At 38.1% G+C, this 15,296-nt stretch overlaps 1 protein-coding gene across 1 annotated transcript in view; it reads left to right on the plus strand.

The window, feature by feature from the left end:
* The window catches only part of KIAA2012 (KIAA2012 ortholog), a 110,140-nt gene that overhangs the window by 86,558 nt on the left and 8,286 nt on the right, over positions 1-15,296 (plus strand). Inside the window, exons 16-19 of the mRNA XM_042995081.1 lie at positions 7,289-7,379; positions 10,258-10,414; positions 12,422-12,536; positions 13,957-14,294. Coding sequence (XP_042851015.1) covers positions 7,289-7,379; positions 10,258-10,414; positions 12,422-12,536; positions 13,957-14,294 — 701 coding nt within the window. The remainder of the gene's footprint in view (positions 1-7,288; positions 7,380-10,257; positions 10,415-12,421; positions 12,537-13,956; positions 14,295-15,296) is intronic.

Here is a 15,296-nt window from a genome sequence, read left to right on the forward strand (position 1 = left end):
CAATTAACAGATGAGGAAGCCTAAATAAATGGTCATGTGAAGAAGTCAACTTGCTGCTAATCAGGAAAATTGAAATTACAACAAAAAGAGATACCATTTCAGGTATATATCAGATTAACAAAAATTTAAAAGTCTGCAAACACCCATTTTTGATGAGGATACAGAGTTTTAGAAATTCAGAGCAATTTGGAAATATCCAATAAATTGAAGATACACATACCCTGCAACTCAACAATTTTATTCCCATGTATACCTCAGAGAAACTCTTTTATATATGAAAAGTGACTCACTCAAGAAGGTTCATTACAGCATTGTAATCACAAAAAGTTGGAAATAATCAAAACAGCCATTGGCAACAAAATGGATAACTAAATTGTGGTATGTTTATACAATGGAATAGTGTCAATAACTTAAAATAAATGAATGGAAACTACATGTATCATCATGAATTAATCACTAAAATGTTAAACAAAATAAGTTGTAAAATATATAATGATTTAATGTATAAAATAGTATATGTTGTTTTTTAAGTTTTATTTATTTTGAGAGAGAGAGAGCACAAGTGGGGTAGGGGCAGAGAGGGAGGGAGAGAGAGAATCCCAAGCAGGTTCCGAGCTGCCAGCACAGAACCTGATATGGGGCGCATACCCATGAAGCTGTGAGATCCTGACCTGAGCTGAAACCCAGAGTCAGACATTTAACTGACTGAGCTACCCAGGTGCCCCTGTTATTTATAAGTGTATTTATATGTGGCAAAGATATAAACATATGCCTGAGGACACTGTAGGAAAAGAAAAACTGTTCCTTGACCCTCTTAGGGTCTCCTGGCTGGGCCTAAAAAATTAAACTGACACAGATTTAAGAGGAGAAAAGCACACAAATTTATTTAATATAAATTTTATGTGACATAGGAGACTTCATAAGGAAATGGGGACCCAAAGAAATGGTTAAGCCTGAGTGTGTGTGTGTGTGTGTGTGTTTTGTTTTTTTTAAGATTTTTTAGTTTTTAAGTTATCTCCACACCCAACATGGGGCTTGAACTCACAACCCCAAGATCAAGAGTTGCATGTTCCACAGACTGAGCCAACAGGCACCCCAAGCCTGAGTGTTTTTATACGAGGTTTGATGAAGAGTGGAAAGTTGTGGGATAATGTGATATTACTTAAAGGGAATGGGCTAAGGAAGGATAATAATTTGGGAGAAACTGAGCAAGGCCTGTTTGTTTGGATTCCTCTTGAAGTTTCTCCATCTTCAGAGATAAGGATGCCTCTTTCCTCTAGGTGGCACTTCTGGTGGGCACCTCTCAAATGAGGCTCTTAGAAGGGGGTGCTTCAGGGGGAGAAAGGGGTGGTGGTCAGAGAATCCTTCCTTCACCTGCCGTTTTTCAAATTCCTTCAGCTTGAAATATTTAATATGTGAAGGTGCCATATTTGGAGTAGTGTGTTCAATGGACAAATACCAAATTTAAGAAAACGGTTACCACTGGGAGAGAGTGACAGAAATGAGATCAAATGTTATACAATGAAGTCTTGGACTGTATCTGAAATGTTTTATTTCTTTAGAAAAAAATGTGAATCAGATATGGCAAAATGTTAAGATTTCACAAAGCTAGGTGGTACTCATATATAGTATTTTTTCTATACTCTGCATTCTTAAAATATTTTACAGATTTTTTTAAAGCAGTTAAAAGTTGTAAATTATTATTCAAAGCACTGGCTTAGTTTATCCCAATATTTCCTAAATATCAGATTATTTTATTGGGGAGTGAGGGGAGCTCGTTTCTATGATCCACCTCCCAGAATTTTCAATTCTCGTCAATACGGTGAAATTACACTAATGTAGAAACTCAGCTTTTGGTCAATACAAATGCGCCCTCTGCTGGTCCTGTGGTGCCCTGTCCCAGAGTTCAAAACAGCTATAATGAACCATGAATGTCCAGTGAAACAGCTTTTACAGCCATGTTAGGGAATGAAACTCCCACAGAATTTCTTTTATCACGAAGATACTTAATTCACCTCCAACTCTCTGTAACATTACATATGATCCAAAACAAAATAAATTCCAAGTAACCACCCCAATCAACCTTCCCAGTTTCCCCAACCACCCTGTACATTAACAATTTTGTCCCCACTGCTATTTCTGGAGGTTGATGTGTGAGATGCTATCCTTAAAGTTTGGGAATGGCAGAAGAAAACCCAAACTACAAAGGTGCTCTGGCTGAGAAGGAGTGGGGGTGTCATGGACAACTTTGAATGCTGAAAAATGGATTAACTATCATATTAAGGAGATGATTGATGGTAGGATGACAGGTGAATTTTTTCTTTTCCAATCTTTCTTTAAAGTTATAACCCCTTTACATAAAGAAAAATGAGGAAAAATAAATGAATTCATGCAGGAATCTACTGCTCAAAGAGAAATAGGGATTGAACATTAGAGTCTACCTTTTGAAAAGTTTTTATTTTGTGTTAATATCCATCTTCCCCAATAAAATTTAAGCTCCCTGAGACCAGGGGCAGGTAGGGGGGTGTCTGTCCAACTCCCCACTCTATTTCCAGCATCTAACACAATTCCCAGCATGTAGTCAATATTTAATAAGCATGTGATAAATGAAGAAATAGATGACCATTTTTCTCAGAGTGTTAAATCAGTACAAATTTTGGGGGGAATGATCTGGCAGTCAACATTATGCCTTAAAGACTGTATATCCTTTAATAATCATAGATGTGAACAAAGAGTAGGTCTTTTAATAATCAAAACATTCCTTTCAATGAAATGTTATGCAAAGTTCTTTATAATTATAAAAACTTTGAAACAATCTGAATTTTACAAGTTACATGTCTGGTTAAGGTATGGTACATCTGTACAATGAAATGCTATGCTGTTTATTATGATAATTTTTAAGAATATTTATATGGGAAATTCTAATAACATAAAAGTAAATTAAAATTATACATATATTTAATTTTATTAAAATGAGTGTATATGTAGATGGATTAATTTTTTTTAATGTTTATTTATTCTTGAGATAGAGAGAGACACAGAATGTGAGCAGGGGAGGGGCAGAGAGAGAGGGAGACAAAGAATCTGAAGCCAGCTCCAGGCTCCAAGCTGTCAGCGCAGAGCCCAATGCGGAGCTCGAACCCACAAACCGTGAGATCACAACCTGAGCCAAAGTCAGCCGCCCAACTGACTGAGCCACCCAGGCACCCCAGATAGATAGATTATATATGCATGAAAGTGTATACGCCAAAATATTTGCATTAATTGTATGTGAGTAGAGTGATCATGGGTGAGGTGTTTTGGTTCTTGTTTGTTTTTACCAAGTGCCAACACTGTTTAGGCACTTTATTTGTATTAACATTTTTTCTTAAGTTTTTTTTAAGCAGATTTATTGAGGGATAATTGATATACGATAAATTACACTTATTTAAATTTTATGATTAGATAAGTTTTTTAAAGTGTTAAATAATACTTTTTTTTTCCTGTAAAGATTTTAATGCAGTCAACTTTCCTTTTTCTTAGGCTTTAATGATGTGTAATTATTTGGTAAGGTATAAAATTATTCAGCCAATAGATTTTCTTTCATTGAAATACTAAATATTGCTATGATTTGGGGGTGGTTCCTAGTTTTATTGAGATATAATTGACAAATAGCATTGTATTAGTTTAAGGTGTACAACATGATTTATGTGTATGTTGCAAAATGATTACCACAGTAACTTCAATTCACATCCATCACCACACACAGTTACAATTGTTTATTCTTATGATGAGAACTTTTAAGATCCACTAGGTAAGTTTTGACATATGTATATACCCATGAAACCATCATTATAGTCCAGATAAAACATTCATCTTTCCCATACGTTTCCTCATGCCTCCTCCAACTCCAGCCTCCCTTGTCCCCAGCCTCCCAGTGTCCCCCATTGATATGCTTTCTGTCACTATAGATTAGTTTGCATTTTTAGAATTTTCTATAAATGAAGTCATACTATATATACCTTTTTTGGGTCTGGTTTCTTTCATTCCATGTAATTCTTTTGAGATTCATCCATAGTGCTGAGTTAATTAATGCTTCATTTCTACTTACTGCTAAGTAATATTGCTTTGTATGTATACACCAGTTTGCTTATCCATTCACCTGTTGATGAACATTTGGGCTGTTTCAAGTTTTTGACTATCACCAATAAAGCTGCTATGAACATTTGTGTACAAGTCCTTATATGGACATATGCTTTCATTCCTCTTTTTTTTTTAAGTTTGCTTATTTATTTAAGGAACCTCTACACCAATCATGGGGCTCAAACTCACAACCCCGAGATCAAGAGTCACATACTCTTCCAACTGAGCCAGCCAGGTGCCCCTCATTCCTCGTGAGTAGGATACCCAGGAGTGTAATGGTTGGATGATATATATATAACATTTAATTTTTTAAGAAACTGGCAAACTGGGGTACCTTGGTGGCTCAGTAGGCTAAGTGCCCAACTCCTGATTTTTGGCTCAGGTTATGATCTCATGGCTCATGGGATTGAGCCCCATGTCAGGCTCTGTGCTGGCAGTACAGAACCTGCTTGGGATTCTCTCTCTCCCTCTAACTCTTTACCCCTCCCCCAGTCACACTCTCTTTCAAAATAAATAAATAAACATTAAAAAGAAAAAAGAAACTGCCAAACTACTTTCCTAAGTCACTGTTCCATCTTACATTCCAACTAGCAGTAAATGAGAGTTCTAGTTCCTTTGCCTCTTTGTCAATACTAAGTAGAGTCAGTCATTTTAGTCATTCTAATAATTATGTGTTGATTGTGAGTTATTTTTTCTTCCTTGTGCTTCTGTTTTTCAAATTTTCTGCAATGAAATATATCTTTCATAATAAAAATATTGTTTAAAGTGAAATAAAAGGTAGCCTAGTCCAATATGAAGTCTTAGTCTGAGGACTCTTCTCATTTTAAAGGAGTTACCCAGGGGTGCCTAGGTGGCTCAGTCGATTGAGTGTCTGACTCTTGATTTAGGCTCAGGTCATGATCCCAGGGTCATGAGCTTGAGCCCAGTGTCAAGCTCCATGCTGAGCATGGAGCCTGCTTGGGATTCTCTCTCTCTCTCTCTCTCTCTCTCTCTCTCTCTCTCTCTCTTTCTCTCTCTCTCTCTTTCTCTCTCTCTCTCTCTCTCTTTCTCTCTCTCTCTCTTTCTCTCTTTCTCTTCTCTCTCTTTCTCTTCTCTCTCTATCTCTCTCTTTCTCTCTTTCTCTCTCTCTCTCTCTCTCTCTCTCTCTCTCTCTCTCTCGCCCCCCCCCCAAAATAAAAAATAAAGAGCTACCCAGTTTGGTCTTGAGAGAGTCCAGCAAAGAGTGATAGCTGTGTAGCCTGAGTAAGCCTTCCTTATAGGGTAACATTTGTTTTTCATTTTTTTATTTTAATTAAAATTTTTAAAATTGAGAGAAAATAGATATGTAGCATTATATTAGTTTCAGGTATACAACATAATAATTTGATATTTGTATACACCACAAAGTGATCACAATAAGTCTAGTTATCAACAATCATCATACAGTTACAAAAAATTTTTTTCCTTGTGATGAGAACTTTTAAGATTTACTCTTTGCAACTTTCAAATGTGCTAAATATTATTGACTATAGTCACCATGCTTTACATTATGTCCCCATGACTTATTTATATTGTATATCTAAGGTTTTTTTAAGTTTATTTATTTTGAGAGAAAGAGAGACAGAAATAGAGAGCAAGCAGGGGAAGGCAGAGAGAGAGGGAATGAGAGAGAATCCCAAGTAGGCTCTACACTGTCAATGCGTAGAGCTCAACGCAGTGCTTGAACCCATGAACCATATCATGACCTGAGCCAAAATCTGGAGTCCTGATGCTCAAATGACTGAGCCACCCAAGCGCCCCTATATATATAAGTTTTTACTGCTTGATCCCCTTCACCTATTTCTCTCAGTTCCCAACCCTCTTCCCTGCTGGCAACCACGAATCTGTTCCCTGTATCTATGAGTTTTGTTTTGTTTGTTCGTTTAGGTTTTTTTTTTTTTTAGATTCCACATATAAATGAAATCAGGCAGTATTTGTTTTTCTCTGACTTATTTCATTTAGCATAATACCCTCAAGGGCCATCGATGTAGTTTCAAATGGTAGGATTTCCTTCTTTTTTATGGCTTTTTTTGTATATATACCACATCTTCTTTATCCATTCATCCATCAATGGACACTTAGATCGTTTCCATATTTGGCTATTGTAAATAAGGCTGCAATGAATGTAGGGCATATATCTTTTTGAATTAATGTTTTCATTTTCTTTGGATAAATACTCAGAAGTTAAGTTGTATGTAGTTGAAGAAGCTACATACTGTTTCCCATAGAAGCTGCACTAATTTACATTCCTACCAACAGAGCACAAGGGTTCCTTTTTCCCCACATCCTTGTCAGTACTTATTTCTTGTCTTTTTGATACTAACCATTCTAACAGGTAGGAGGTGATATCTCACTGAATAGCATTTCCCTCATAATTAGTGATGTTGAACATCTTTTCATGTGCCTGTTAGCCATCTGTATGTCTTCTTTGGAAAATGTCTGTTTAGATTATCTGCCTATTTTTTAATTGGATTGTTTGGTTTTTTTGCTATTGAGTTGTAATGTTTGGGGTTTTTTAAGCAATTTCATTTTCAATGTTATAATCACACTAGGATTTTAAGAAAAAATTTAAACACATATAAACTTCCTAATCTATTATTTTCTTTTTGTTTTCTCTTCCAGCCCTTATTCATTTACATACATATTTTATAGAGTTCTACCACAATATTCTATATTTTACATTTTTACTTCTTTATGTCATGTTTTCCATGTTGCTTATCTTTTAAACCATAATTTTAAATGTCAAATTAATGCATCATAAATTGCTTCCCCAATCTCCCATTGTTGGGTTGTTTCTAATTTTTCATTATTAATAACAAAGTTATAAAAACTTTGTACAAAAAGCTTGTTCTTTTGAATTATTTCTTCATGATAAATATCCAGGAGTAAGATTCCTGATCAAAGACTAGAACATTTTTCTGGTTCTTGGTACATACTGTCGTAGCACTTTTCCAAAGGGTCTACTAATTTTAATGTCACTTGCCTTGTGCCAGCACTGGTTTGTGCAGGATTTGCTAATTTTCTAGGCATAACATACTTTATTGTGCTAATTTGCATGTCATTGACTACTAACCAGGTAGACATTTTCCCATGTCTGGGATTGTTGTCTATTGTCTTTGGCTGTTAAGGATCCTCTTTGTCTTCACAGACCAGGAGCTGAGGAATATGAACCTTGACCCTCCTAGTGCTTCCCTGGATAATCACATCCAGACCTTCGAGTCAGATACTGTCCAAAAGACGTAAGTGTTCGAAGCTGTAATGATATGGACTGCTCTACTTTTATTTCACTTTTTTCTTTTTTCTTTTTAAAGTAATCTCAACGCCCAATATGGGGCTCAAACTCATGACCCTGAAATCAAGAGTTGCCTGCTTTACTGACTGAGCCAGCCAGAGACCCCTCATTTTTGTTTTTAATTAATTTCATTTCTGTTTTTTCTAACCATGAAGATTCTCAGGCTAACTGCATTCCCTAACAGCCAGAATTGTTGTCTAAGAAACGGATTCTTGGGGAGAATTATATTGTGACATGTTTCCTACATAAGCCATATTCTTTGGCTGGGTGGGTGAAAAGTGAAGTTTAACAGTGCGGAAACAGCTTTCTCCATTTGTCTACATAACTGGGATGGATCTACAGACATGCCTAGTAAGGTGATTTCTGTCAATTCAACTTGGTTTCTCCTCTACACATTCACTCCGCTTTGGGTAAAATAAATAATAGTTAAAAATACTAAAACTAATTGCTAACATGTAGTAAGTGCTTCCTATGTGCTCACTATGTCCTTCCAATGAGCTCACTAACCAGCAGCTCGGCCAGTCAGCTCCAGTCACTTCACCTAAACCTCATTTGGCAGTGGCAGCTGGAACTATAGCCTATTGTGACCTCCCATGAGCATCAGTGACTTGACAACCTGACCTCACCTGCCTCTTGATGTAGGTGTCCCCTCCTGAGTCAAAAAGGATTTATGATCCCTAGGAACAAAGAAAGAAAGGCACTTGATGGGGGGAGGCAGCTATCTGAAAAATTCCAGTTTTCAACTTTTATACCTCAGTTTCTTCCACAATGGATTTAAATGGCTTACAACAACCTCATCAGCAAAAAAAAAAAAAAAAAAACAAAAAACAAAAAACAAAAACAAAACAAAAAAAAAGCCAAAGTGAGATAACCAAAAAGAAAAAAAATCTTTAATCCAGAGGAAAAGAAAAAAGAATATCAACACCCAACAAAAGTAATTAGAGTCATTGTGACTAAAGATCAGACTTCCAGATTTGATACAGAGATTCCTGAATGTAAAAACAAAAAAAGAAGGAGGAGGAGGAGGAGAAGTAGTAGTAGTAGTAGTAGTAACACAGGTTTGTGGTTCTCATTTGCAGCATACCTGTTCCTCAAAGGAAATAAAGATTTTCCTAGCACTAAATTCTAAAGGATACACCTTCTGTGGGTTTTTATAGAGTGACATTGAATGATTTAAAGACCCATGTGTTTACAGGAAATTCCATTTACCTCATGCAACAAATATTTCTCAAGTTTCTATAGTAAGACCCTGTACTAGCACAGCACAATGAACAAAATATTGATTTGGCTAAAAAATAAAATGCCCAGAACCAGGCTTGGCACACAGTAGCTGCTGCTGCAGCTGTTACTGAAACCACATAGCTATTTCTTAGTGACCTTTTTACCCAGAGGACATAAGTCAGTTATCCTCAAGGCAGATAGTCAGTGACTGCAATTCTACAAGGGATCACACAAACACAGCACATGACCTTTTGGTGGCTAGATTTGACCAAGAATAGAATTAAAAAAAAAAAAAAGAATGGAATTCAGAGGGCATAAAAGAATGGATGGATAGTTGCATGTTCCTAAGACTATTTTTTAATCAAATTTTATGTATGTATGTATTTATTTATTTTTCAGGAATAGAATTTAGTGATTCATCATTTATATATAACAACCAATGCTCATCCCAACCAGTGTCCTCCTTAATGCCCCTTGCCCTTCCCCCAACCGACACCCCACCAACAACCATAAGTTTGTTCTGTGTATTTGGGAGTCTCTCATGGTTTGTTTCCCTCTCTGTTTTTATATTATCTTCCCTTCCCTTATGTTTATCTATTTTGTATCTTAAATTCCACATATGAATGAAATCATATGATATTTGTCTTTCTCTGACTTATTTTGCTTAGCATAATACACTCTAGTTCCATCCACATTGTTGCAAATGGCAAGATTTCATTCTTTTTGATTGCCAAGTAGTTTTCCATTGTGTATGTATGTATGTATATACATATACATCTGTATATACACGACATCTTCTTTATCCATTCATCAGTCAATGGACATTTGTGCTCTTCCCATACTTTGACTATTGTCAATAGTGCTACTATAAACACTGGGGTGCGTGTGCCTCTTTGAATCACCATTTTTGTATCCTTTGGATAAATACCTAGTAGTACAATTGCTGGGTAGTAGGGTAGTTCTATTTTTAATTTTTTTGAGGGACATCCATACTGTTTTCCAAAGTGGCTGCACCAGTTTGCATTGCCACCAGCAGTGCAAAAGTGTTCCCCTTTCTCTGCATCCTCACCAACATCTGTTGCCTAAGTTGCTAATTTTAGCCATTCTGACAGGTTTCAGGTGCTATCTCATAGTGGTTTTGATTTGTGTTTCCCTGATGATGAATGATGTTTAACATTTTTTCATGTGTCTGTTAGCCATTTGGATGTCTTTTTTTTGAAAAGTGTCTGTTCATGCCTAAGACTCTTTCTTAAAGGTCATGTATTTTTCAGCTAAGCCTTTGATAGAAGAAATTTCAGTTAGATAACCCTATGTCATTCAATTAAAGGCATAGATATGCAACCACAGGGAGACAAACTATTTCTTCTGCTCCCTAAATTGAGGATTAAGCTGGAGAGAACCCCAAAAATGAAGACTCAAATTTCTAATCTCCCTTACTCAGGGATGTGTTGAGAAAAAGAGGGTTGACCAAGTGTGTAAAATGCTCAACACAGTGCCACAGAAACAATGTTTGTTCACTTTTCCTTTTCCTTGTCCACTAGTTTTGTGGGGTTTGTTTTGTTTTGTTTTTTAGTTTGGTCCTGTTGTTTTGCTCTTTCTTAAAGTGGCAGAGATTATGATGTACATCATCTACAAAGAAGACTCCCAGGACATGAGTCCCTAGAGAGGTTGGGTCCTAAAGACACATCTCTTCTTCCAAGAGGAAGAGAAGAGAAAACTGAACCAAGATCATTCAACCACCAGGCACTAGCCAACATAAATGTAAGTGTAAACACCTAGCAGCTTGGTCCAAAAGCCCTGCCTGGATGTTGCTCTCATTAGGGGTATCATGGACAGTTGTATGTATTGCTTAGTATATACACAAGGGTACCTACAATGGGGGCAAGTGAGAGCTGAAATCCATTCTGTGGTTAACAAACCATGCCCTGAACCCCAGCATTGGGCTGCATCCTTCTGAAGGGTGGGGTGCCCATTTCTAATTTTACAAAGGTGCTAATAGAAAACTTCAGGTTTCCTACACACACCACTTCTGACACCAGATGTATGGAGTCTTTTTCCACATCGATCAATTCTCCAGCTCAAAGGACACCAATTGGGTATCCAGTCCTTTTTTTGCATGGGGGAAGGGATGTCTGTCCTACAATTCAATTCTGACACTACCTGGAGTTAGCACAGACCCCACAGGTTAAGGGTAAGCTCAGTCCTACAAGACTGCTCCAACTTCAGACACTAGTCACAAGTCCCAGGTTGTCACCTGTACTTCTGACCAACAAGCTATAAATAGAGGGTTCCCACAACCCCTTCTTCAGCTTTGACAATTTGTTAGAATGGCTCACAAAACTCAGAAAAACATTTACTTACTATAATTGATTTATTACAAAAGATATTTTTTTAAACACTTTTAAGTAATTTCTACACCCAACTTGGGGCTTGAACTTACAACCCCAAGATCAAGAGTTGCACGTTCCACTGACTAAACCAGGCAGATGCCTCTCACAAAGGGTATTTTAAAGGATACAAAGGAACAACCAGATGAAGAGATACATAGGGCAAGGTCCCAAAAGCAGGCGCTTCACTCTCCATGGAGTTTGAAGTGTGCCACTCTCCTAGCATGTGGATGTGTTCACCAACTCAGAAGCCATCCAAACTCCTTTGCTTCAGGTTTTCATGGAGGCTTCATTACATAGCCATTGACTGATAAAAGCATTGGCAGATGGTACTTAACTCAACCTCTAGTCTTTTCTCCCTCCTCTGAGGTTGGGAATGTTGAGCTGAAAGCTCCAAACCTCTAATAACATGGTTGGTTCCCCTAGCAACCAGCAACCCCCCACCTTAGGTGCTTTCCAAAATCATCTCATTAATACAATCTCAGGTGTGGTTGAAAGGGGTTTGTTAGTGGGGCGCCTGGGTGGCTTGGTCGGTTAAGCATCCGACTTCGGCTCAGGTCATGATCTTACGGTCTGTGAATTCGAGCCCCGCGTCGGGCTCTGTGCTGACAGCTCAGAGCTTGGAGCCTGTTTCAGATTCTGTGTCTCCCTCTCTCTCTGCCCCTCCCCTGTTCATGTTCTGTCTCTCTCTGTCCCCAAAATAAATAAACATTAAAAAAAATTTTTTTTTAAAAAAGGGGTTTGTTAGTGAATAACAAAAGCCACTCTTTTCACATTTATGCTCCAGAAATTACAATGGTCTTAGGAATTCTGTGCCAGGGACTGGGGATGAAGACAAATATATATTTCTTATGTCAAAATATCACAGGTACTAAGGTACCCATTCTGCCATCCTCTCTTTGGAGGAATCTCCATTGTTATCCCAGCCCATAGGGAAAGGTAAAGACTGACATGGCTGTGGTCATCTGCTTGAGAAACTTCTGGAAAGTTAGCAAATGATGCAAGAGTGAATAAAGCTGGCTTTGATTTAAACTAGTTAAACATTAATTGTAGCAATAGCAATCTATCAAAGTTGAAAAGTGCTTCACTTTGATCCACCTCTGTAGATCGTGATTTAGCATCCAAGAAGGGGACAATCATAAAGTGTATTCTGTTCCTCTTTCCTCCTATGACATTATACCTAGCAGTTTTAAATGAAAGGCTGAACCTTAGGATCTCCTCACCAGCTCCATTCTAAGACTTGCTCTCCAGCTTCACGTGGAACCCAGAAATTCCATTCTAAGCCATTCTGTCTTGTTCAACATAATCACCCTTTGGTGGGTTTTTTGTTTGTTTGTTTCCTACTCATATCATGGTCCTTTCCTTAATTTTTCACCTTTAGGAGATGGAGTTGATTGGCAAAGACAAGAGAAAGAAAAGAACCAAGACAGACAAGTCCAAGGCACCCCAAGGGGAGAGAGAAGGAAAGGTCCACAGGAAAGCAGAGGCTTCTGTTGGTAAGGGAGTGTGCTCTTGAGGAATGACCCGGGAAAAACACCTAATGGGAGCTGAGAGGTGTCACAGAGAATCATCATGAATCTAATGAGACAAACTACCTAATTTTGAGTCTTTTTTTTTAATATATGAAATTTATTGTCAAATTGGTTTCCATACAACACCCAGTGCTCATCCCAAAAGATGCCTTCTTCAATGCCCATCACCTACCCTCTCCTCCCTCCCACCCCCCATCAACCCTCAGTTTGTTCTCAGTTTTTAAGAGTCTCTTATGCTTTGGCTCTCCTGTCTTTTTGACTACCTTGGCCAAGACAGTATTGCAGACTTTCTTCATGTGAGTATCTTAGGAGATAGAGAAGAGGAGAGAGGAAACCAGGGTTACCCAGAGACCTGTGATCAAGAGAGGAAATAACAATAGCACCTATTTACTGAATACCCACTGTACTAAGAGTGCTGCATATATGACATTATGAAATCCTTAAAACATCTCCATAAAGTAAGTGCTATTACTATATCATGTAGTGGTTGAGGCTTGACAGAGATTGAGTGGCTTGCATAACACCAAACAGATCAAACAGTAAAGTGGTGGATCCAAATACATGCTCTTGCCATGGTCTGTATGAACTAATAACTGTACCATAATTTGAGAATTGGGCAGTGAAAGCATTGGGAAGGGGAAGGATAAAACAAGCTCTGAATTATTACCCCAGTTACCATTTTTCTTCTTGGTTCCCTGTGTTGCACCTTACTAGAAATTTATATTCCCATGCTTCTGAAAACTTTCTTTAGCCTAAAATTTACACCTGTTCTTTCCTGGCCACATGATTCAGAAGACAAATCAAAGGTTGTCAGAAAGGATGACACTGGATCATCTCCTAGGCTCAATCTATTTTTGAGATTTACTTTTTAAAGTCTTGCTGACTTTACATAGTTGTAGCCCATAACTTGGTTTGCATTGGCAGGACTGGGAAAAAGAAATACTTGCAGTCCCCAGAGGTGAATTGAGGAAGAGTTCTTAGAGTATGGAAGGCTTAAGCTTTGCCAGGTTACAAAGCTACAACCTCAAGCCAGACTCTTGAGACAGGACTTTCCATCTGTATCTGTAGTTTTTCCTCTGGAGAGTCTTGCCTCTACCATAGGTCAGGGTGAAACAACTTTTTTAGTAACAAGACTATTGAATTACAGTTGATCCACATAGGATAAGGCAGTTTCTCAAAGGGTGGTCTGTGCACTACCCTTCTCAAAACACTTGGAGTGCTTGTGAAAATGCAGGTTCCTACAGAGTCCGACTCTAGGAGTGGGGCTTAGTAATCTGCACCCCAGGTAATTCCATTGCACACTAAAGTCTAAAAGCTACTGAAAAGGATACAGAGATCACATTTACTTAGCTACACTTCTGTCTCCCCAATTATTCTCCTCCAGGAAAGTCAAAGGAATCAAAGACTGAAAAGAAATCAGGGCTAATTCCCAAAGAAAGGAATCCAAGAACCAAAAGGAAAAGGATACGGAAGGAAAGGAATCTGGAAATAGCAGCAGAACTGAGTGGGCCTGATATTATTAACTCTAAGGAAATAGAAGACACTTCAGATAGAGGTTTCTCTCCTTCTAGTTCTCTTGTAGAGGACCCTTGGCTTTCCGCCAAGTATGATGCTCCGGAGAGCCAAGTGTCTATAGATGGAAGATCATCACCCATGCAGACTATACCTGTCACTAGAAATACGGAATCTAAAGAAGAAAGAAGCTATGATGACCCTTACAAGGTGAGGTCCAATATTCTCAGCTTGGCCAGAGAGATTTCTGTTCTCACTCGTACAACTGCAGATGTGGGAAAAACAGCCCCAAATCATATTGCAGTTGTTGAAACAGCAGTACTACATAATGGTTTTATTTGTTCTACTTTGATACCTTCTGACCCTTTAAGAAGCCAGAGCTGATCCAAGACACAATTTGTCAAAGCCCCTCTGAAATGATGCATTCTGTGAGGCCCCCAAACTGCCACAGCATATACTCATCCCTTAAAGAGCAGGAAGTTGGCACAGGCCTCACAGTCACAGGGAAAGGTGGGTTCGGGCCATCAGAGCCAAGTACACGCATATCCCTGACTTGGCCTGGAACTAAATCTTTGCCTGCCTCCCAAAGGCTATGGAAATTTCTCCTTTCCTGATTTGCTTTTCTGTGGCACACAGCTGTGCCACAGGCAGTTTATACACACATGTCTGTCTTTACAAGGTGCTTTGGCATATAAAAGTAATTTTGTCCCAGGAGCCTTGATTCTAATGTAAGGTATTTAAGAGAAAAACTGAGTCAGTGTAAGGAATATTACCCTTGAAAATCCCTGCAATGAATCAAAAATAATACCATACAGATACATCTCTCAATAAGATCAACCCAACCAATTTTTCCTCTGCTCTTGGGATAAATCACAGTTTTTCCCACTGAGATGAAGGTGCCAAACTGCATTTAGAGGTCTTGTTGTAGGGGGGAAGAGAGTATCTTTAGACACTACAATTATACCCACAGCTAAACCACTATGGTTGAACTCACATAAGTTACATGTGTGTATGGTACAACTCTGCTGAATCTCATTTAATCTTTACAGCCACACTTGTGAGCCAGATGTAGTTATCCCCATTTCAGAGACCTAGAAACTGAGGCTTGGAGATAAGAGACCATTTCCAGAAGCCACACAACCATAAAATGATAGAGCCAAGACTTAAACCCAGGTCCTTTGGCTCTAAAATCAGCGTTCTTGTCAGTTTTAA

Source organism: Panthera tigris, chromosome C1 (assembly GCF_018350195.1).
Source record: "Panthera tigris isolate Pti1 chromosome C1, P.tigris_Pti1_mat1.1, whole genome shotgun sequence".
Classification (NCBI taxonomy): Eukaryota; Metazoa; Chordata; class Mammalia; order Carnivora; family Felidae; genus Panthera; species Panthera tigris.